Source organism: Plecotus auritus (assembly GCF_963455305.1).
Source record: "Plecotus auritus genome assembly, chromosome: 7".
NCBI lineage: Eukaryota > Metazoa > Chordata > Mammalia > Chiroptera > Vespertilionidae > Plecotus > Plecotus auritus.
The window spans coordinates 3,838,311-3,858,798 of NC_137774.1; the positions used below are offsets into that span (position 1 = coordinate 3,838,311).

A 20,488-nucleotide genomic window follows, 5' to 3' on the forward strand; every position below is an offset into this window, starting at 1 on the left:
TGGGTGCACACATTCTGCCCACCTTCCCCAGCAGACTGTAAGCTCCTGGGGCAGGGACTCGCTCACGGTTGCATCCCTCGCAGCTAGAAGGGTGCCTGGGACTTCCGGTGCTTATCCATCACCTGAGGTAAGAAAAGTCTGTCCCAGACGCTGCTACAAATGAGGCCCATGGTGCCGGCACCCCAGCCTTGCTCTCTGCTGGGGAAGGCGGCCAAATAATGCCTCAGTGGGAGGGCTGGCACGATGAAGAGGCGTGTAGGAGTTGGGGAACATTCAGCAGCAGCTCCCACCTGTCTCGAGGTTGGGGAAGACCAGACAGTTATGCATACATAGAGAGCTAAACACTGAACAGGGTGGTCGCTCCGTGGAGAGAGAGGGATGTATTCAGGGCAGGAGGCCTTGGGCAGGAGGCACTGCAATTTCCAGAAAGACCTGCATGTAGAGAGAGAGGGAGAGAGAGAGATCGGGGTCCAAGGAGGAGCTGGCTCAGGCAGGGGCAGAGGCTGACGAAGGGGGCCCTGTAAGCCTCAGGAAGGAGCTGGAAGTGAGAAGCCCTGGGGGCTTGGGGCTTGGGGTTATTTTAAGGATGGCTTTATTGAGATACAATTCACTTGTCATCAAGTCACCCATTGGAAGTATACCATTCGATGGTGTTTAGTGTTAGTCACGATTATGCAATCAATTTTGGAACATTTATTTCAGAGAGGAAGGAAGAGGGAGAGAGAGAAAGAAACAACAACGATGAGAAAGAATAATAGATCGGCTGCCTCCTGCACACCCCCTACTGGGGATCAAGCCCAAAACCTGGGCATGTGCCCTGACTGGAATGGAAACATAACCCCCTGGGTCATGGATTGACACTCAACCACCGTGCCACACCAGCTGTGCAATTTTGGAACATTTTCGTGATCTCCAAAAAAACACACACATGTATCCACGATCAGTCACTTCCCACTTTCTCCCAACCCCTACCTGCCCCAGAACCACCAGTATGCTTTCTGTCTCTATGGATTTGCCTGATCTGAACATCTATATATATAAAAGCCTAAGTGACCAAATGACCGGTCGACCAGTTGCCATGACATGCCCTGACCACCAGGGGGCAGACGCTCAATGCAGGAGCTGCCCCCTGGTGGTCAGTGCACTCCCACAACCAACCTCCCACGGCCAGCTGGCCAACCTCTCACGGTCCCTCCCCCAAGCCAGCCAGCCCTCCTGATAGGCCCTGATCGCCAGCCAAGCTGAGGGACCCCACCCATGCACAAATTTGTGCACCAGGCCTCTAGTTTCATATAAATGGAATCGTGCAATATGTGGCCCATAAGCTACAGCCCCAGGTGAGACTTCACACTCTGCACTCTACGTGAGGGAAGAGAGCGGGATGTGGGGCCCAGCCCAAGGCCCTGAGGATGGGATGAGGAAAGAAAAAGGAGCAGCAAAGGAGACTCGGGAGAGGCCAGCGAAGCAAACCAGGGCCACCCGGTGCCAGGGCAGGTGTGTCCAGGAATGCTGCTGCAGGGACTTGCCTCTCTGGCCATCCTCGTTCAGACCCTTCATCCTCCACCCTGCTGCTGCCCCCCGCCAACCCTGATTGTCCCCAAACTGCCCTACGCCTTCCCTCTTCCGCTGAGAAACCTTGCTGAGCGCCAGGTTGTCTAGAGGGCAAAGGGCAGACTCCTGGCCCTCAGGAGTGGTGACATAGGAGAAAGAGCTCGAGATTGGAGTCATGGGACCCAGGGCTTTATTCCAGACTGTGTGACCTTGGGGAGGGCCCTTCACCTCTGCTCGCTTTGCTCATCTGTTGAAAAAACAAGCCGATGTCCCCAAGTTGGTGCAGTGGGACTGGACCCGATTCTGACCTTGGCATGCCAGGCGCTCCGAGCCTGGGCCAAGTCTCGAACTCCTTGGCCCCCTAAGTCCCTCCTGGCATCTCTGGCTTTCGCCATTCTGAGCTGAGGCCAAGGTCTCTCTTCCTCTCTGCTTGTCTGCTTATCCCACCCTGACGTGGGACTGATTCTACAAGCCCACATCCTCCGAGAAACCAGTTCCCAGACTCAAAACCCCAAACACCTGATCATGTTCAATGTATGAGCTCCCTTCAGAAGAGCCGACATCTTTACAATGTTGAGTCTTCCTATCCAAGAAAGAACACATCCGTCTTCCGTTTCAGTTCCTTTGGGGATGTTTCAAAGTTTTCCTTCAACATATAAATTGGGCGGGGAGGGGCCATGACAAAGTTCAGATTCCAGCTCTGGATCCCACTCGTTGTATAACCCGTTTCCTCATCATTATGATGTGATACAAGGTCGGCCTGCCTCCGAGGGTTTGGAGGAGAAGTAACTAATACATTAAGATACCAAGCACAGCCCTGGCTGGTGTGGCTCAGTGGATAGAGTGTCGGCCTGCGGACTGAAGGGTAGATGGAATCATGGTCCGATTCCAGTCAAGGGCACATGCCCGGGTTGCGGGCTTGATCCCCAGTGGGGGGGCATGGAGGAGGCAGCCGATCAATGATTCTCTCTCAGCATTGATGTTCCTATCTCTCTCTCCCTCTCTGAAATCAATAAAATATATTTTAAAAAATATCAAGCACAATGCAAGAAGTATGGTACTTATTCAATTCATGTTTCTCTTTGTTGGTCCTTCCATAGCAGACAGGCGGCTGCCATTTTCTCCCCTCCTCTTCCTCCTCTCCTCTCGCTCTGTAGTAGTGGGATGCTCAACTTTCAGCCTCTACGTGGCTCCCCAGAGTAAAGGCCACTTGTCTCAGCCACTCTAGCATTTAGGTGTGGCCATGTGACCAAGTTCTGGCCAAGAGGATCCAAGCCAGTCTCATGGGGCAGCTGCAAGTCCCTCCCCCAGACTCCTTTCTCTTTCAGTCCTTCCTCCATCCACCCTGTGGCTGGAATTCCAGCTGCGGTCTGACAGACCGTGAGGACCACGCCCTGGGGTGGTGGCCTGGTGAACTGCAGGGAGCCAGGGGCCCTGCGATTTAGTGGAGACCGCTGCCGAACCAGCCCTGCACGGCTTCCTCTGGGCTTTGATGGATTCCAGCCACTGTTCTCGTGGGGCTCTGTCACTTTCCTGCAGCCAAGTCTAATCCCGACACCCCACTGTTCATGCCTGCCTACCAAGTGGCCCATCCCCACATTCCCTGACATCCCTTTTTCTCCAGAATTCAAGGGGCCTCAGAAGCAGGTGTATCTCCAGAAGGTGAGCAAAGAAAGACAGCCGAAGATGCCCCCACCATCTTTCTCTATTCAACTCTCCTCTGCCTATAACTCTCCTCCACGCCCATGTTTCCCTGTCTGTAAATACCTTCCGAGGGGTGGAGGCAGGTGTGGGAGAGGGAAATCATCTCACTCTGAGCCAGAGTGGGGTACCGATTCTTTCCCCCCGCCCCCTCCGCCAACCCCGCACACCACAGGATTACTGAGCATTTGAACATGGGCCTCTGGCAGGTACTGGAGACAGAGATAATCAGAAATTTACCTGGGAGCTCAAGATGTGTGGGTGTGGAGCGGGCGGGAGAGGAGAACCACATTTGGATGGGGTCAGGAATGACTTCAGAGAGATGCTGGGGGGGAAAGGGAATATTATATATGCAAAAGCACATGGCATTAAAAAAAAACAAGTATCGAGGGGATGCGAGGCATTAGAACCCTCATCCATGGTTGCTGCCAATGTAAAGTTGCTATGGAGACCAGTTTGATGATTCCTCAAAAAGCGACACAGAGAATTACAATCCAATCCAATGATTCCACTCCTGGGCATATACCCCAAAAATTTGAAAGTAAGAATTCAAACAGGTCCCTGAATGCCACTTCTGTTGCAGCATTATTCACATAGCTAAGCGGGGGAAAGCAACCATGTGTCCATCGAGACATGAACGCATAGACAAAATGCAATCTGCACATGCCAGTGGAATATTATTCAACCATAAAAAAGGAATGAGGTTCTAGTTACATGCTACCATGTGGATGAACCTTGAGAGCCTTATGTTCCGTGAAATTAACCAGACACAAAAGGACAGATATTGCATGGTTCCACTTACATGAAATAGCTACAACAGACAAATCCATGGAGACAGTAGATTTGCGGTTACCAGGCGCCAGGAAGAGAAGGGAACAGGGCATTATTGCTCAATGGGTAGAGTTTCTGTCTGGCGTAATGAAACAGTTTCAGAAAGAGCAGTGATGGTTGCACAACACTGTAAATGGAATTGATGCCACTGGGTTGTATGCTTAAAAATGGTTGGTTGAAACGGTAAATCATATATACACACATACACAGAGTACACGGGCTCCCGCGTGCTGAATTCTAGAAGGAACAATCATGGCCAGAGAGTTCTAGGGGAATGGCTGAGGCTGAGGCGGAGCCTACAGGGCCTGGGGGGCAGAGCACATGGACTTCCTCTCATAGGACCAATACGGTGCGCTTCCCACGGTAATTCCTATCACCACTTTATCCTCTTCAACTCCAAGCCCTGGGTCACCCAACCCTGCTCTCCGAGGGGTGGATGAATGGAGCAGGATGTAACAGGGCAAAAGACATGGACGTTTTTGAGACATCCATGTTGTGGCATGTTCCAGTGGCTCTTGACTTTCCATCACTGAGTTGTGGTCCGTCGTGTGGATATGTGACATCGCATGGTACTCTGCTGGTGAACGGCGAAGCTCTTTCCAGCGTGGGCGGCAATGAACATGCTTATTCATACCTTTTTGTAAACCCGTTTTCAGTTCTCTTGGATCCATGGGTGTGTAGATGTTTAACTTCATAAGAAACTGCCTGACCTTTTCCCACGCGTTTGTACCATTTCCCACGCCCGCCGGCACTGTGTGAGTTCCAGTTGCTCCACAGCTTTGCCGCCATTTGGTGATGTCAGTCTTTTGAATTTTAGCCGTCTGGTGGGTATGCATGGTGGCGTCTCATCATGGTTTTAATTTGCATTTCCTTTTGACGAATGGTGTTCAGTTGCTTATTGTCCATCTGTATCTTTCCTTGTGAAATGTTTGTTCCAATATCTCGCCTAGTTTGTTTATTGGGTTATTTATCTTTTTATCGTTCAACTTAGCAACCAGATTTGAGGTTCCCAGAAGTAGTCATCCTCCATTCTGGTGGGACCAGAAGTCGTGGGGGAAGACGTGGACTGTGGTTGACAGGGGCACGCCAGCGCTTCCTTCATGATACGGCTGCACCCACTCTCTCCCTCTGCGCATTTGGGGGTGAGTGAAGACTGGCTTTGCTGAGACACAGCAGGAAACGCCTTCTCAGGAAAGCTCAGAAATGGGTGGTGGGTGAGGTGGACGATTTGGTCAGAGAGAACCAAACGCTGAAAACCGGAAGGCTGGAGACCCCTCCAGCGAACTTGGAAACCTTTCTCTTCGGACTGACATCGACACCCTATAGCCTCCTGCTCGGCTCTGCCGAGGAGAGCAACAGAAGAAAGTTGAAATGCATAAGAAATCAGCTTTTGAAAATTACTGGACAGTAAATCCTCTCTCTCTTCTTTTCTTTTCTTGGTTCGTTTACTGATGTTTGAGTCATTTGCTGAGTTAATCTGAAAGAACCACAAAAGGAACTGGATCAGAGGAGCCTCCATCTTTGGTGCCTGCAGGCCGTCAGGACTTCTCCAGAACCCTCCAACAATTGTTGGTTCTTCATGATGTTCTCTAACGTAGAGCCCTAGAGTTTCAAAATAAAATAGTAAGTAAGAGTGATGGAACTATGTGCACACAAAAACCAGCACATAGGTATTTAGAGGAGCTTCATTCATCATTGCTACCAGCACCCGAGATGTCCTCCAGTAGGTGACTGGATAAACAAACGGTGTGACACCTCCAGACAGTGGACGATGACTCAGCACTAAAGAGATAGGAACTGTGGAGCCACGGAAAGATGGAGGAAGCTTTGGTACCTATTACTAAGTGAAGGAAGTCAGCTCCAACAGGAGGGAATTTCTAACTTGTTCATTGCTATATCCCTAGCATCTAAAACAGTGTCTGGGCGCACAGACCCTCAAAACATGATGGGAAACAGAAATCCTTCATCTCATCCTGAGTCACCAGGAAGGAGAAAGAAACAGAGCAGCCTCGGATGACCAGCTGGGACTGTATTCCCAACGCAGTGTCTTTCCAAACAGGGGCCACCAACCAACATTCTTATTCCCAGGCCACACATCAGACCTGTTCGGTCAGGATGAGGGCTAATCTGCATTTTTATTTTTATTAAATATACTTTTATTGATTTCAGAGAGGAAGGGAGGGGGAGAGATAGAAACATCAATGATGGGAGAGAATCATCGATCGGCTGCCTCCTGCACGCCCCACACTGGGGATGGAGTCCACAACCGGCATGTGCCCTGACCAGGAATCAAACCGTGACCTGGTTCATAGGTTGACGCTCAACCACGGAGCCACGCCAGCCGGGCCTAATCTGCATTTGAGAACCCTTGCGTTGCTTACTTCATTATACCTGTGGAGGTACAGAGGCAGCAAGGCATGGACACCCTGTAGTTCAACCCTTTATCTTTACAGATGGAGAAGTTGCAGCCCAGAGAAACAGTGCCTTGCCAAAGAGCCACAGCAAGTCACCTCCTGGTCTCGGGCCTCTTCCGGGGGGCATGGCCGACCACCCACTCAGGCAGCAAGAGATTCTCCTGCCTCCGCGGGAAAAGGTCATCGCCTTGGGCAGCTGATGCAGGCCAACTCTGTTTGTCAAGGCCACGAGGTATTTACTCCCCCGAGGAGCGAGGAGGTGGGGGAAGTCCAAAGGAGCTTTTAATGGGTCTGTTTAGGGTAAATGTTGATGAGGTCACAGAAGGATTCACTTCCTTAACCTGACAGGAACCGTTATTTTCCTGTTTCTCTTTTCACATGATATGATTTGCTTAGAATATTTAACTTAAAATGAAATGACCGGATTTCAAATATGCAAAAACTAGAACCAGGTGTAAGCCCAGGAAAACGGGCCCCTGCCATTAATCTCCTCTCAGCTCGGCCACCAATTTGCCATCTCTCCATGGGGACCTTGGACGCATCGCCTAGTCCAGGGGTGGGCAAACTTTTTGACTCGAGGGCCACGATGGGGTCTTAAACTGGACCGGAGGGCCGGAACAAAAGCATGGATGGAGTGTTTGTGTGAACTAATATAAATTCAAAGTAAAGGAGCGGAGGGGAGAGTAAGAGAACCCTCCACTCTTTCGGCTCCGCGGGCCGGATAGAACAGCTGAACGGGCCGGATCCGGCCCGCGGGCCGTAGTTTGCCCACGGCTGGTAGTCGCTCTGGGCCCTGGGCCCTGGCCCCAGGCCGTGAGTCTTCCCAGCTCTGAGGGTCTGTGGTCCTCTGAGTCTAACTCACTCTACCAGCAGCCTTCAGCCAGAAGTCCTGCTGGCTCTTCTGTTGAGTGGTCACTGGGGAGCCTATTCTAAAATGTGGGCTTGTTCTGGGCCAGGAGAACAAAGCAGACCCAACGATTTCTGTAGCTGAAGAGAGAGGTTAGCGGTCAGCCCACAAAACTAATGGAAAATAGAGATCGAGCACAAAGGTTGGGGAAATAAGGCCGTCTTCAAGCAGGGAGACAGCAGAAATGACCCAGAACAGAGGGAGCCCTGAAGGGCACTGTGGGGACACTTTTCAGGAAATTAAATTTCGGTACCAGGTTCTGCTCACTGTGGACCACCTTCACTTTAAAAAAAAATTTATTGATGGTTATGCTGAGGGCAAGAAGCCAGGCATAAAGGACATCATGTATGATTCCTTTTATCTAAAATTCTATAAAATGCAAACTAACCCATAATGACTGAGAGCAGATCAGAGATTGCTTGGGGCCAAAACCGGTTTGGCTCAGTGGATAGAGCGTTGGCCTGCGGACTGAAGGGTCCCGGGTTCGATTCCAGTCAAGGGCATGTACATTGGTTGCGGGCACATCCCCAGTGGGAGGTGTGCAGGAGGCAGCTGATCGATGTTTCTCTCTCATCGATGTTTCTGGCTCTCTGTCCCTCTTCCTTCCTCTCTGTAAAATATCAATAAAATATATTTAAAAAAAAAAAAGAGATTGCTTGGGGAAGGGGGAGGGAGAAGAGAGGGCAAGAGGGAGGGACAGCAAAGGGGCATGAGGAATCTTTTGGGAGCATGGATGTATGCTCACTATCTTGTGGTGATGTACACCACACGTCAAAACATAAAACTGCTCACTCTGAATACATGTAGTCAACTGTATGTCTACTGTATCTCAGTGGACCTGGTTTAAAAATTGTAATGAGCCCTGACCGGTTTGGCTCAGCGGATAGAGCGTCGGCCTGTGGACTGAAGGGTCCCGGGTTCGATTCCGGTCAGGGGCATGTACCTTGGTTGCCGGCACGTCCCCAGTGGGCGGTGTGCAGGGGGCAGCTGATTGATGTTTCTCTCTCGTTGATGGTTCTGGCTCTCTATCTCTCTCCCTTCCTCTCTCTGTAAAATCAATAAAATATATTTAAAAAAAAATTGTAATGAGCCGAGAACATCTTGTCAGACCAGAAAGCAAGAAAACTAGTCATTTTGTCAAAAGGATTCATGTGCCAACGTGAATAGGACCCACTGCCAAAGATGGGGAAATGGGAGCATCAATTAGGATCATAACTATAGTGGATTGAAAAAGAACCAAAAGCCCTGGCTGGTTTGGCTCAGCGGATAGAGTGTCGGCCTGTGGACTGAAGAGTCTGGGTTCAATTCTGTTCAAGAGCACATGCCCGGGTTGTGGGCTCAATACCCAATAGGGGACGTGCAGGAGGCAGCCAATCAATGATTCTCTCTCCTCATTGATGTTTCTATCTCTCTTTCCCTCTCCCTCCCTCTCTGAAATCATTTTTTTTTTAAAAAAGGTGTAAATCCATGTGTGTTTATAATGATAATATTAATAAACCTCATTGATCAATATCCTTTGGACATACGAGGGACCCAATTATTTCTAAATTGCTAACGGGAAAGGATTATGCACCTAGCATGTCTTTCTTATATGACGTGTACTTCATGTAATCAGTTAGCCAATGAAGGGAATGCTCTTCTTCACAGGTATTTCAGCTAATAAAGCTACAATGGTGTCATCATTTACAGCCCTTAGCAAGGCCATGGTCACCAATGGCTGAAAACATCCCACAATGAGAAACATGCAGGTATTAGGATTCTTGTAAAAAGTCAAACCGATCTGACCTTTTAGATGTAACCACCAATATGCAGAGAATATGGGAGGGCAGGGGAAGACGTTAAAACAACGCCATGGGACCTGGCCAGTTTGGCTCAGTGGATAGAGCGTCAGCCTGCAGACTGAAGGGTCCCAGGTTCGATTCCAGTCAAGGGCACGTACCTTGGTTGCGGGCACATCCCCAGTAGGGGGTGTGCAGGAGGCAGCTGATTGATGTTTCTCTCTCATCGATGTTTCTAACTCTCTCTCCTTCTCCCTTCCTCTCTGTAAAAAATCAATAAAATATATTTTTTTAAAAAATAAAAAAAAGACTTAAGTTGCAATGTATGGTCTGGATCTCAATTCAGACAAACTTTTTAAAATATATATATATTTAAATCAAATAAATATTGATTTTTACAGAGAGGAAGGGAGAGGGATAGAGAGTTAGAAACATCGATGAGAGATGTTCAGCTGCCTCCTGCACACCCCCTACCGGGAATGTGCCCCCAACCAAGGTACATGCCCTTGACCTGAATCCATCCTGGGACCCTTCAGTCTGCAGGCCGACGCTCTATCTACTGAGCCACACCCGTCAGGACCAAACATTTTTTTAATGACATTTATAGGCCAATCAGGAAAATTTAAACACTAATTGATATTAGGAAATAGATTTTTTTAAAGTGGGGGTGATAGTTTGGTGGCTGTTTGTCTTTTAAAGATACATTCTGAAATGTTTACTGGTGAAATAATAGGATGTCTAGTATTTACTTCAAAATAATGTTGGAGGGGAGGGGTGAGGTCGGCAGAGGTACAGCGGAAACAAGATTGACCATGAGTTGGTTAATTGTTGAGTAATGACTATATGATGGTTCATTAGGCTATTTTCTCTACTTTTGTACCTGTATGAAATGTTTTATATTGTGCAATAAAATGTTTTTAAATTGTGCGTCAAAATGATTGCACTAATGTGAAAAATGCAATTTAAAAATCAGTTAGAAATTGGTGTCTTGCAAAACGCTGACATTGCTTGAGAGCGGTAGGATGAGTCATTTCCCTCTTCATTTCTACATCTTCTGTAATGTGTCCATATAGTTTTATAATGAGAAAATACTCGTAATAAACCCTAGGGGGAAACAAAACCTATTTTTGCCGTCCTCTTCCCGGTCTTAAAAGCCCACCTATTCTCTCCTCCTTTTCCTCCAGGTTTTTGCTTAGCTTCCCGCCATCTTTTCCAAGCGGGTCAAGTTCAGCGCTCCCTAACCTTCCACCCGCCTGCAGGCTGATTGAGCCACCGCGGTACTCAGCACAGCGACTTCGTGGGGCCTGACTTCGGAACCCGCTTCCTTCCGATGTTTGAGTAACATCCGCGCACGCGCGCCCTGCAGGACTACATCTCCCAGGAGGCTCTGCGCCTCGCAGGGGGGGGGGGGAGCCTTGGTAGCGAAGGACTACATTACCCAGTGACACCTTGTGGGCGGTGTTAGCCGGCTGACGACTGTCCAAACATTGGCCCAAAGTCTGTCGGAAGCTGCGCGGTGATTGGCCCAGGCGCCCGTCACTTACTGCCGGGGCGCAGTTGACTTTTGCTGTTAAGACTGCGTGAGGAAGGAGGGAGAGCCGAGCTAGTAGAGCCGGGCGGTGCCCTCCGAGCGGCGTGAGTGACCTCTACCTCCGCGCGTCTCGCCGCCGGTTCGGACACCTGCACCGTTGTCCCCGGAGGGAGCACACATGCGCAGGTATTCACGCGGGGGCGGGGACGTACGCACGTGTGTTATGCCTGACCTGAGAAGCCTCTTCAGGGACGCAGGAGGGCGAAACCACACACACACCCGGGGCACCTGTACACGCGGGTGCCCACCTCGCGGGCATCATCTCGGACTCGGGGACACGCCCCGAAGCACACCTAGACACCTGTGTCTACACGCGGGTACATCTGCAGAGAGCCTTAGCTGAACACATGGGCAGGCTGCAGACCCGGACACCGGGGGCTTCCGCAGTAAGAGAAGGGGTTACACACGCCCCACCCGCCCTGCCACTCACACCCGAGGCCCCCCATCTTCTGGGTGCTGTGTTATATGTACCAAACATATAATCATATTTCATTTTTATTTTTGTCTCTTTAGATTTATTGGTACAAGAAGGAAATTTTGAACAGCAGAAAAAGTAAGGCCACCACAGGACTGACTATATTTAACCAGCCCTTTCAGGGGTCTGAGACTTTACCACTTTCACAAAGCTTGTCCCCTATGGCAGCAATCTGGGCTAGGCGGGGCAGGCGTCATCCCCACTCTCCAGAAGGGGAAACTGAGCCCAGGTTAAATAAACCTGCCCGGGTCCCTGGGAGAGGCAGAGCCCGAGTTGGGCGCTAAGATCCAAGGTGCGGTCCCGCTATGCAGAGCTGCTGCGTTATGGAAATAGCTCCTTTCCCCACAGCCTGGGACCTCGCAGTCCCTGGGAGCCGGAGAGGCTCTCCCTCCGTCCCCCTCCCTCTCTGAACTGCTGGGACCTGTTTTCAGCTCTCTGTGTTTAAAGGGCTCCTCACAGGGGTCTGGGGAAAAACAGAGTTCATGTTACAGAGAAGGGGATGGGAAAGGCCAGGTGTCCTCCTTCGAGGGGATCAGAAAAGGTACCAGGAAATGGGCACATTCCTGGCAGGGCTTGGGGGGGCTCACATCATTGACATTTTAATAGAATGTCATTTTAATACTTTGCTGATAGAGGTCCGTGGAAATCTCGTGCTGGTTTTGAGGGTGGATTGGAGCATTACTTTGGTATTTTCAGAAAAGTGAGGGCTCGGGGCTGAGGGAGTGGTGGGGACAGAGTCCAGGGTGGGTGAGAGGAGAAAAGGAATCAATGGTGGGCCCTGGCTGGTGTGGCTCAATGGGTGGGTGTCCACCCTTATACCAGAAGGTTGCCATTTCAGTTCCTGGTCTAGGCTCAAGCCTGGGTTTCTGGCTTGATCCCAGGTGGGGGGACGTGCAGGAGGCAGCTGATTGATGTTCACTCTCACATAGATCAGATCTCTCTCTCTCTCTCTCTTTCCCTCTTCCCTTGCCAACCCTTCCCCCAAAGGTAACTTGACCAACTGCGGGGGGAGGGGGTGTTGTCACAGATTTTTCCCCCATGCGTTATACAGCTGAACAAAGTGTATTTAGGTCTTGCTGTTTTTCTTTTGCAAAGATGGGGTTACACTAGACCAGTGGTCGGCAAACTCATTAGTCATCAGAGCCAAATATCAACAGTACAATGATTGAAATTTCTTTTGAGAGCCAAATTTTTTAAACTTAAACTTCTTCTAACACCACTTCTTCAAAATAGACTCACCCAGGCCATGGTATTTTGTGGAAGAGCCACACTCAAGGGGCCAAAGAACCGCATGTGGCTCGCGAGCCGCAGTTTGCCGACCACGGCACTAGACATACTGTTCTGAAACCTGCTTTTTCTTTCATGTTTCAATCTATCGTGGACATCTTTTCCATGTGTATAGCGCTGGTTCATTCTTTTTTTTTTAATATATATATTTTTATTGATCTCAGAGAGGAAGAGAGAGGGAGCGAGAGAGAGAAACATCAATGCTGAGAGAGAATCATTGATCAGCTGCCTTCTGTATCCCCCACACTGGGGATCGAGCCCACAACCCAGGCATGTGCCCTTGACTGGAATCGAACCCAGGACCCTTCAGTCCACAGGCTGACGCTCTACCCACTGAGCCAAACCGGCCAGGGCTGGTTCATTCTTTTTAATGGCTGCATAGTATGCAGCACATGGATGTGACTCTGTATTTATCCGCCTCTCCATTGATAAGCGTTTGTGTCATACCTAGTTTTACAAACAGCGATGCAATGCATGCCATTGTACACCCGTGCTAGTGTGTAAAACCCCTCTCCAACAACGGTTCTCAACCACGGACAGCTTGGTTCACATCACCTGGAATTGGCAATCGATTCTTAAACTTTTAAAATCTAAGCAGGGCACACATCCAGACCTATAGTGATGTTCTCTCTGTTCTGTGCTGCGTCCCAGGCAGGCGCCGTTTCAGACGGCTGGTCAGGGAGGGCTGCTCAGAGCGGGTGATGTGTGAGCGGAGACCCGGAGAACTTGATCTGGTGTTTCCTCCTGTTTTTGGCGTTTAGCTTGAAGCTGATGGACATTGTATGGGCCAGAGGCAGGGATGGTCGGCTATGACCCCAAAGCAGATGACAGGAGCATCTCCAAGTTCGAGGTGGCGGTGGCTGGGTCTGTGTCTGGACTTGTCACTCGGGCGCTGATCAGCCCCTTGGACGTCATCAAGATCCGTTTCCAGGTACCCTCTCCCCTCTTCCCACGTGAGGGACGGACTGGAGGACAAGTTCACTCTTTCATGCCAAAGCAGTTGCTAAAAGCTTGGAATTTTGTGGAGAACGTTGCCTTTGTTGCCTTCACTGAAATCTCGCCTTCCCATCCAGCCCCGCCCCTCCGGTCCTGACCTTTCCGTTTTCGTTCCTAGCTTCAGATTGAGCGCCTGTCTCGCAGTGACCCCAACGCCAAGTACCATGGGATCCTGCAGGCCGGGAGACAGATCCTGCGGGAGGAGGGCCCCACGGCCTTCTGGAAGGGACACATTCCCGCCCAGCTTCTCTCCATCGGCTACGGAGCTGTCCAAGTAGGTGCGGGGAGCCGCCAGGCCCCTGGGGTCGGGTTGCTCAACGGAGCAGCACAAGGACACGGGGTCGGGCAGCAGGAGGCTGTCATCACACTTCTCACGTGTCTCACCGGGAACCTGACAGACTGACTGAGTCAGACTGAGCTGTTCCATAGCCTTCCCTCCCCCACGCCCCCCACCCCAGAGACTGAGCACCCAACGAACATTAGGTGTTGCGCCTGGGAGGCGACCTGGACATCACACTCCCAATGGGACTTGGCAAATGGTGACACAATGCTTCTCATTTTTCAAAATTGCATTTCCACATCTGTGCTTCCTTTGAACTCCCCAACAGCATTGTGAGGAAGGTAAGAGCAAGTGACGCGTGGATCAGAGAGGTTAAGCGAGCTATGCCAGGCGTCCTCAAACTACGGCCCGCGGGACACATGCGGCCCGCCGAGGACATTGATCCGGCCCGCCGGGTGCCTCTGCCTGTCCTGCTTAGCAGCCGACTCATCCCAGGCCCGCAGTGCGCCTAGGAATTTGTTCATAGTTTTTTTTTAAACTATAGTCCGGCCCTCCAACGGTCTGAGGGACAGTGAATGGCCCCTGTTTAAAAAGTTTGAGGACCCCTGCTATAAGCGGTGGGGCTTGCTCATCCTTCAGCTGAGGGCCGGTTTATCTCCACGTATGTGACACGTGGGGTGGAGCCCCTGCCCAGTGCTCACTGTGAGCCAGGCCCTGTTAACCATTTCACTGTCACCCCGCAGCAGTACTCTGAGAAAGGTTCTGTTGTCATCCCTGTTTTACAGACAAGAAGACTGAGGCAGAGAGAGCTTAAATAATTAACCCAAAGTAGCAGCTAGAAAGTGGCCCTAACCGGTTTGGCTCAGTGGATAGAGCATCAGCCCATGGACTGAAGGGTCCCGGGTTCAATTCCGATCAAGGGCATGTACCTTGGTTGCAGGCTCAATCCCCAATAGGGGACATGCAGAAGACAGCTGATGGATGTTTCTTTCTCATTGATGTTTCTAACTTTCTATCCCTCTCTCTTCCTCTCGGTAAATATCAATAAAAAATACATTTAAAAAATCGTTTTAGCCCTAACCGGTTTGGCTCAGTGGATAGAGCGTCAGCCTGCGGACTGAAAGGTCCCGGGTTCGATTCCGGTCAAGGGCATGTACCTTGGTTGTGGGCACATCCCCAGTGGGGGGTGTGCAGGAGGCAGCTGATCGATGTTTCTCTCTCATCGATGTTTCTAGCTCTCTATCCCTCTCCCTTCCTCTCTGTGAAATACCAATAAAATATATTTTTTAAAAAAAATCGTTTTGGAAAGTGGAAGAGCCAGGATTCCCACCTGGAGAGCTAGCGCTGCCTGCCCTTCCTATGACGTCACATCTGCACATCTCATGGCTGTCCCATCGGCGCACCTGGCACAGGTGCTGCAGCTTGTGAGTCGGCACAGCCCCCTGGGCTCTGGGACCCCGAGCCGTCTCAAACTGGCTGGAGGGAGATTGGAGCGGAAGCAGGGAACACTGTGGAACATGGGATGTGTGGAATCCTCCCATCAGAAGCCTCGCTCCGGGCGGAATGCTTCTCAATGTCACTGCCGCCGGCCGCCCTGGAGGGGTCCCCTGCCGAGGCTCTCATAACGGCCACCTTTTCTCAGGTTTCAGGAAACGAAGTTAATGAGTAGAATTTTCTTTTTAAACATATCTTTATTATTGATTTCAGAGAGGAAGGGAGAGAGAGATGGAAACATCAATGATGATGAGAGAATCATTGATCGGCTGCCTCCTGTACACCCCCCACTGGGGATCGAGCCCTCAACCAGGGCACGTGCCCTGACCTAGAATCGACCGTGACCTCCTGGTTCACAGATTAACGCTCAGCCCCTGAGCCACGCCAGCTGGCCTAGAATTTTTCTTATATAAAAGTTTTCTCTCCTATTTTCTTTAACCTTTTTGAGTACTTGGCTCAACTCCAGCAGAGTCTAACATGGCATCTGAGCTGCACAAAGTCATGTCTATGGTATTGTCACTGCTCAGGAGGACTCTTTCCCGGGTCATGGGTCATGGGTCATAGGTGGTCTCTTTGGGTGCTTGTCAGTGACCTTCTCGTGTGCTCTTGCAGTTTCTGTCGTTTGAAATGCTGACCGAGCTGGTGCACAGAGCCGGCGTGCACGACGCCCGAGACTTCTCCGTGCACTTCGTGTGCGGCGGCCTGTCTGCCTGCATGGCCACCCTCGCCGTGCACCCCGTGGACGTCCTGCGCACCCGCTTTGCAGCTCAGGGTGAGCCCAAGGTAAGTGGCCCGGCCAGAGAAGGGGCGCCCGAGTAACCGAAGGTGGCCCAGGGGTTGGGGCTCTTTTCCTGAGAGGGAGCAAAGCTGGAGGAGGCGGGGTTTTCAGTCTCCCCGTCAGTCAGTCCCTTTGTGAGACCCAGCGGTGTGCTCAGGCCTCACGGGGGAGCCAGTGCCTCCAGGTGGGAATCGGGACCCACCACCCAGGGGCCTGGCAGGGAAGGCGCCTGGGAGCCTGAGACCCCAGGTCAGATCGCTGATCGCGATGTTATTGTGAGACTGTTGTTGGTTCCCACAAAGGATGGGTTGGAGGAAATGGGTAACTAAGTTCAGACTTCGGGAAGAACTTATTGAGTGAAAGCAAGGGATTACACCCTGAAGTAGACCCCTCCCCCATACTCTTATGTTTCCTGGACATACGGTAGTAGCGTGTGTGTGCATGTGTGTGTGAGGCCAGGGCGAAAGGGAGATGTACTGTGACCTGGGCACCCTGGGGCCCGGTGTCCCTGCCTGTGTTCGTTTCCTCCACAGACGCTGCCTGCTCCCCTGGGCTTGGCTGTGATCTTCGGGGATTAGTCCCTGTCAGTCACCCAGATGGCCTCCCCCTGTTTTAGCAGTTACACCATGTTCCCGTGTCCTTTTTAATGGCTGTGTCATAACTTATGTACCCAGTCACCCGAGGGTGGATGTCGCGTCTTCTGTTCCAAAGGACACGCGCTCTGTGCCCGCACGGGGGTGCATCAGTCACGTCGATAGCTTGGAGGGGTCGCTGGGAAGCCCACTTGGAATTTGTCCAGCACGTTCTGTGTCCTCTTGGCAGGAGAAGTAATGCTCCTGGGTGTGTAGGAGCGGGGACGTGCACGTGGTGGGCCGTGTTCTCAAGCTAAAACCGGCGCCGCGCTCACTCGAGTTGCGTGTGTGCATCCAGGTGTACAAAACCCTGCGGGCCGCTGTGGCCACCATGTACAGGACCGAAGGCCCCTTGGTCTTCTACAAGGGCTTGAACCCCACCTTGATCGCCATCTTCCCCTACGCCGGCTTCCAGTTCTCCTTCTACAACTCGCTGAAGCGCGTGTACGAGTGGGTCACGCCAGCCGAAGGAAAGAAAAACGGTGAGACGGTCCCACGAGAAGGGGAGCTAAGTCTCCCTTCCACCCCACTCCCCAGACATCACGTCTCCTTCTGCCTCACGTGGGAAAGAGAGGTTTCCGGGCAGAAGCATAGACACCACCGGGCTCTGAACCCGGCTCTGCCGAGCGGCCGCTCCCAGCTGCCTTTGCTTCCAGCTCTGGCCACACCCATCAGGGGCACCAGCGGCCTTTCCAGCCGCTGCTCAGGCTCTCGCTCCCGCCGAGGCCCGCCTGCAGGCTGCCGCGAGGGGTTGTGTGTCTGCTTGGGTTTGCTTTGGAAGGATGTGCAGGAGGAGGGACATCCTGCTCCCCTCGAGCCTGAGCGAGTGACAGGGCAGAGCCCAAGGCCCTCATGGCCTCCAGCGGGGGAGGCAGAGCACTAGCTGCCACCACCTGTCCCATCGGTGGTCCCTTGTCGTTCTTGCCAGAAGTGGCTGTGTCTGGTTCTCTGTCTCCTGGATTAAATTCCTCGGAGAGCAAGGATGGCTGTGGGGTTTTGTTTTATGGGGACAGAGTTCATGATCTTGAATTTGTCTACCCTCAATTGCATTTTTCTCATTTCCCCCCTCATTCCCACTTTTCTGGTTCAGGGAACCTCAAAAACCTGCTCTGTGGCAGTGGAGCTGGAGTCATCAGCAAGACCCTCACGTATCCCCTGGACCTCTTCAAGAAGCGGCTGCAGGTCGGAGGGTTCGAGCAGGCCCGAGCCAGCTTCGGCCAGGTGAGCTGTCCCCTGCCCCCACTGGGGGTGGGAGGAGCCCGGGGCAGGGGGGAGAAGGGCAGGGCAGAGAGGGAAGCTGAGTTCCAGAGCTTGGACTTGGTTCTTCATGACGTCACTGCATGGTCATCGGCATCGGGAGTTACTGGAGCCTTTGCGGGGAGCAAGGTCGCCTGGAGAAGGCCGGGCTGGAGGGTGGCCCCGGTCAGGCTAAGAGCTAATGAGGGCCAGGTTCAGATCTGCTGCCCAAGAGGGACCAGGTGGGATGGGGGAGGGGCAGAGGTGCCTCTGGGAAGAGGGTCCCCAGCTCTCACTGGGCCTTTAAGAATCACAAGCAGCTGGAGCCGCCTGGGCAGGAGGGAAGGAGCTCCGTCCAGCGCTGAGTTCCAGGCACTTCAACCGGGAAGAGAAAGAAGGAGTTAACTTTTTCTCTGTCTTTTTTGCACCCATTCCGTCACCCGGCACGTATTTATTGGGAGCTGCGCTGTGCTAGGCGTTGTACTGACAAAAGAACAGAGCCACATCCGTGTTGTAATCCCCCCCCCTCACCCGGAGTAACCTTCCTCTCCCCAGGTTCGAAGCTACCGGGGCCTCCTGGATTGCGCCAGGCAGGTGCTGCGGGAGGAAGGCGTGCCGGGCTTCTTCAAGGGCCTGTCCCCCAGCCTGCTGAAGGCTGCCTTCTCCACCGGCCTCATGTTCTTCTGGTACGAGCTCTTCTGTAACCTCTTCCACCGCATGAAGAAGGCAGACAGCTAGCCGGCCCGGGGCCGGAAGGTGGCCCGCGGTCTCTCCCCAGAGCCACCTCCTGAAGTAAGACTCGATCGATGATCTCTGCTGCACTGAGAGGCGCTCCTGGCCCACCCTCCGGCCGGCTGTCGGGAGCACCGAGCACTGGGAGGCCGCAGCCTCCATCCCACCAGCTTGGATGCCACCGGGAGGGCAAGGGTGTTCTCCCTGCGGACACGGGGGAGGGGGACTGAGGGCGTGGTGGGATCCCAGCCACCCCAGTGGAGCTCGAAGTCTCCCCTCCGCCTAGCCCACAGCCTAAGGCAGGCGTGGGACCCTTTTTCCTGCCGAGGGCCATTTGGATATTTATGACAACATTCGCTGGCCATTCAAAATTATCATCTTAAACATTAGCCTGCTGTCTTTGGTCAAACATTTAACTCACCCCTGATGCCTTGGCAGGGCCAGACCAAATGATTTCTTGGGCCTTATCTGTTTCTCACCCCTGGTCTAAGGGAAGCAGCTGCCGGCACTTCCCAGCCCATCCGCCTGGAGAGCTCTCCGGACCCTGGGTGGGGCCACAGCTGAGGTTGAGGGCTGGGACTCCCCCGAGGCAGGGGTCTGGTCCTCACACCTAGCCTCTGGTTCCCACCAGCTTGTTTAATAGACACTAAGGCTAAGAGCGCATTCCTGACCTTACCCCTCCACCTTCTCCCCAGTCACCCCTCCCCTGGACACCGGCTGTGCCGGCCTTCCCCAATTCCATTTTCTCAGGAGCCGCCGGGCTCAGGCAGCTTGGCTTCTAGTTCTGGGAGAGGAATCCAAGCTGAATTGGTCACTCTCTGACCACCTCACCCCCACCCCCACCCCCCGCAGGACCAGCCACAGCAGGGGCTCCGGGAAGGCAGATACTGCAGCCCTGCAGGAAGTGGGGGGCTGTGCCGAGGGGAGGAGGTGGGTAAAAGCAGCCGCCCTGTACCCCAGTCCACCTGGGATGGCTCCGTTTGGGGGCGGGCAGCCCTCCTGGGTGGGTAGGGGCACACAGCTGGCCAGGTGCTGAGCATCAGCGGCCCTCTCCGCGTCTTCCTCAGCTCAGCATGTGGCCGTGTGTCTCCTCTGCAGCCCCAGAAGGGCCCCGCGCTGACGCAGCCCAGTGAATGGGGTGGCAGAGGGAAGGGGTTGGGCAGCAGCCTGGTGAGGGGGCAGCAGGTGCCCAGGGGAGAGGGGCATAGGAACCAGCCCATCCATCTAGGCCCGGGGAGAAACTTCAGTTTCCAGGGGTGGGCGGGGGGCGCGGGGAGAAAATCTACAGAACACAGCCACCTTCTCATCCAGATCTCCCAGCCCCAGGGGCACTCGGCCTGTGGGGGGGTGCTCTGCAGCGGGAGCCAGGATCCCCCTGTCTCCTCCACTCTGGCTCCAGCTCCAGGCCACCCTGACTCATGAAGGCGCCCGCTGGGAGCAGGCCTGGCGTGGGCCCCCCTGGAACCCGGGCCCCTTCTCTCCTGGTTGCTATTTCATGTCTTGGCTGGGGCTTTGTGAAGTCTGGGACCCCGAATCCTGAAGCTTGCCTGCTCTTGGCTGCGGATTATGAAGGTCCAGGCTGTGGCTGGAGGGCACTCTGACACCCACCGGGTTTGGGCACTAAGTCCTGGGCTCGGAGCTGCAGGAGGCAGCTGCCTGAATGTATTTTCTACAAAATCCCATCGAAGTAAACTCTATTTCTTCACCTCTCCTGCTCATGGTTTCCTTTGCTGCGTTTTCTGGTGACTGCTTCGGCCTCTCCTAACGGAGCTGACACTCGGGCACCAGGGCACCGCCATCAATAC

The 20,488-nt window shown here is 52.8% G+C and overlaps 1 protein-coding gene across 2 annotated transcripts; it reads left to right on the forward strand.

The window, feature by feature from the left end:
• Nucleotides 1–10,748: 10,748 nt before the first annotated feature.
• Nucleotides 10,749–20,388, forward strand: SLC25A19 (solute carrier family 25 member 19). 2 transcript variants are annotated; one of them, XM_080677154.1, is made up of 8 exons: nt 10,749–10,899; nt 11,287–11,326; nt 13,297–13,466; nt 13,650–13,805; nt 15,918–16,088; nt 17,014–17,197; nt 17,806–17,936; nt 18,507–20,388. In XM_080677154.1, the coding sequence occupies exons 3-8, from the start codon at nt 13,335–13,337 to the stop codon at nt 18,687–18,689; spliced, it is 957 nt and encodes a 318-aa protein (XP_080533280.1). In that variant the 5' UTR covers nt 10,749–10,899; nt 11,287–11,326; nt 13,297–13,334; the 3' UTR covers nt 18,690–20,388. The 2 variants fall into 2 exon arrangements, with proteins under 2 accessions (XP_080533280.1, XP_080533279.1); XM_080677153.1 differs by lacking the exon at nt 11,287–11,326.
• Nucleotides 20,389–20,488: the final 100 nt, after the last annotated feature.

Excerpts from the sequence above, each read along its gene's own strand:
- SLC25A19 (XM_080677154.1), top strand. The coding sequence starts at position 13,335 with ATGGTCGGCTATGACCCCAAAGCAGATGACAGGAGCATCTCCAAGTTC. Across the intron at positions 17,198-17,805 it reads AGCCGAAGGAAAGAAAAACG|GGAACCTCAAAAACCTGCTC; the intron begins GTGAGACGGTCC and ends TTTCTGGTTCAG. Across the intron at positions 17,937-18,506 it reads CCCGAGCCAGCTTCGGCCAG|GTTCGAAGCTACCGGGGCCT; the intron begins GTGAGCTGTCCC and ends TCCTCTCCCCAG.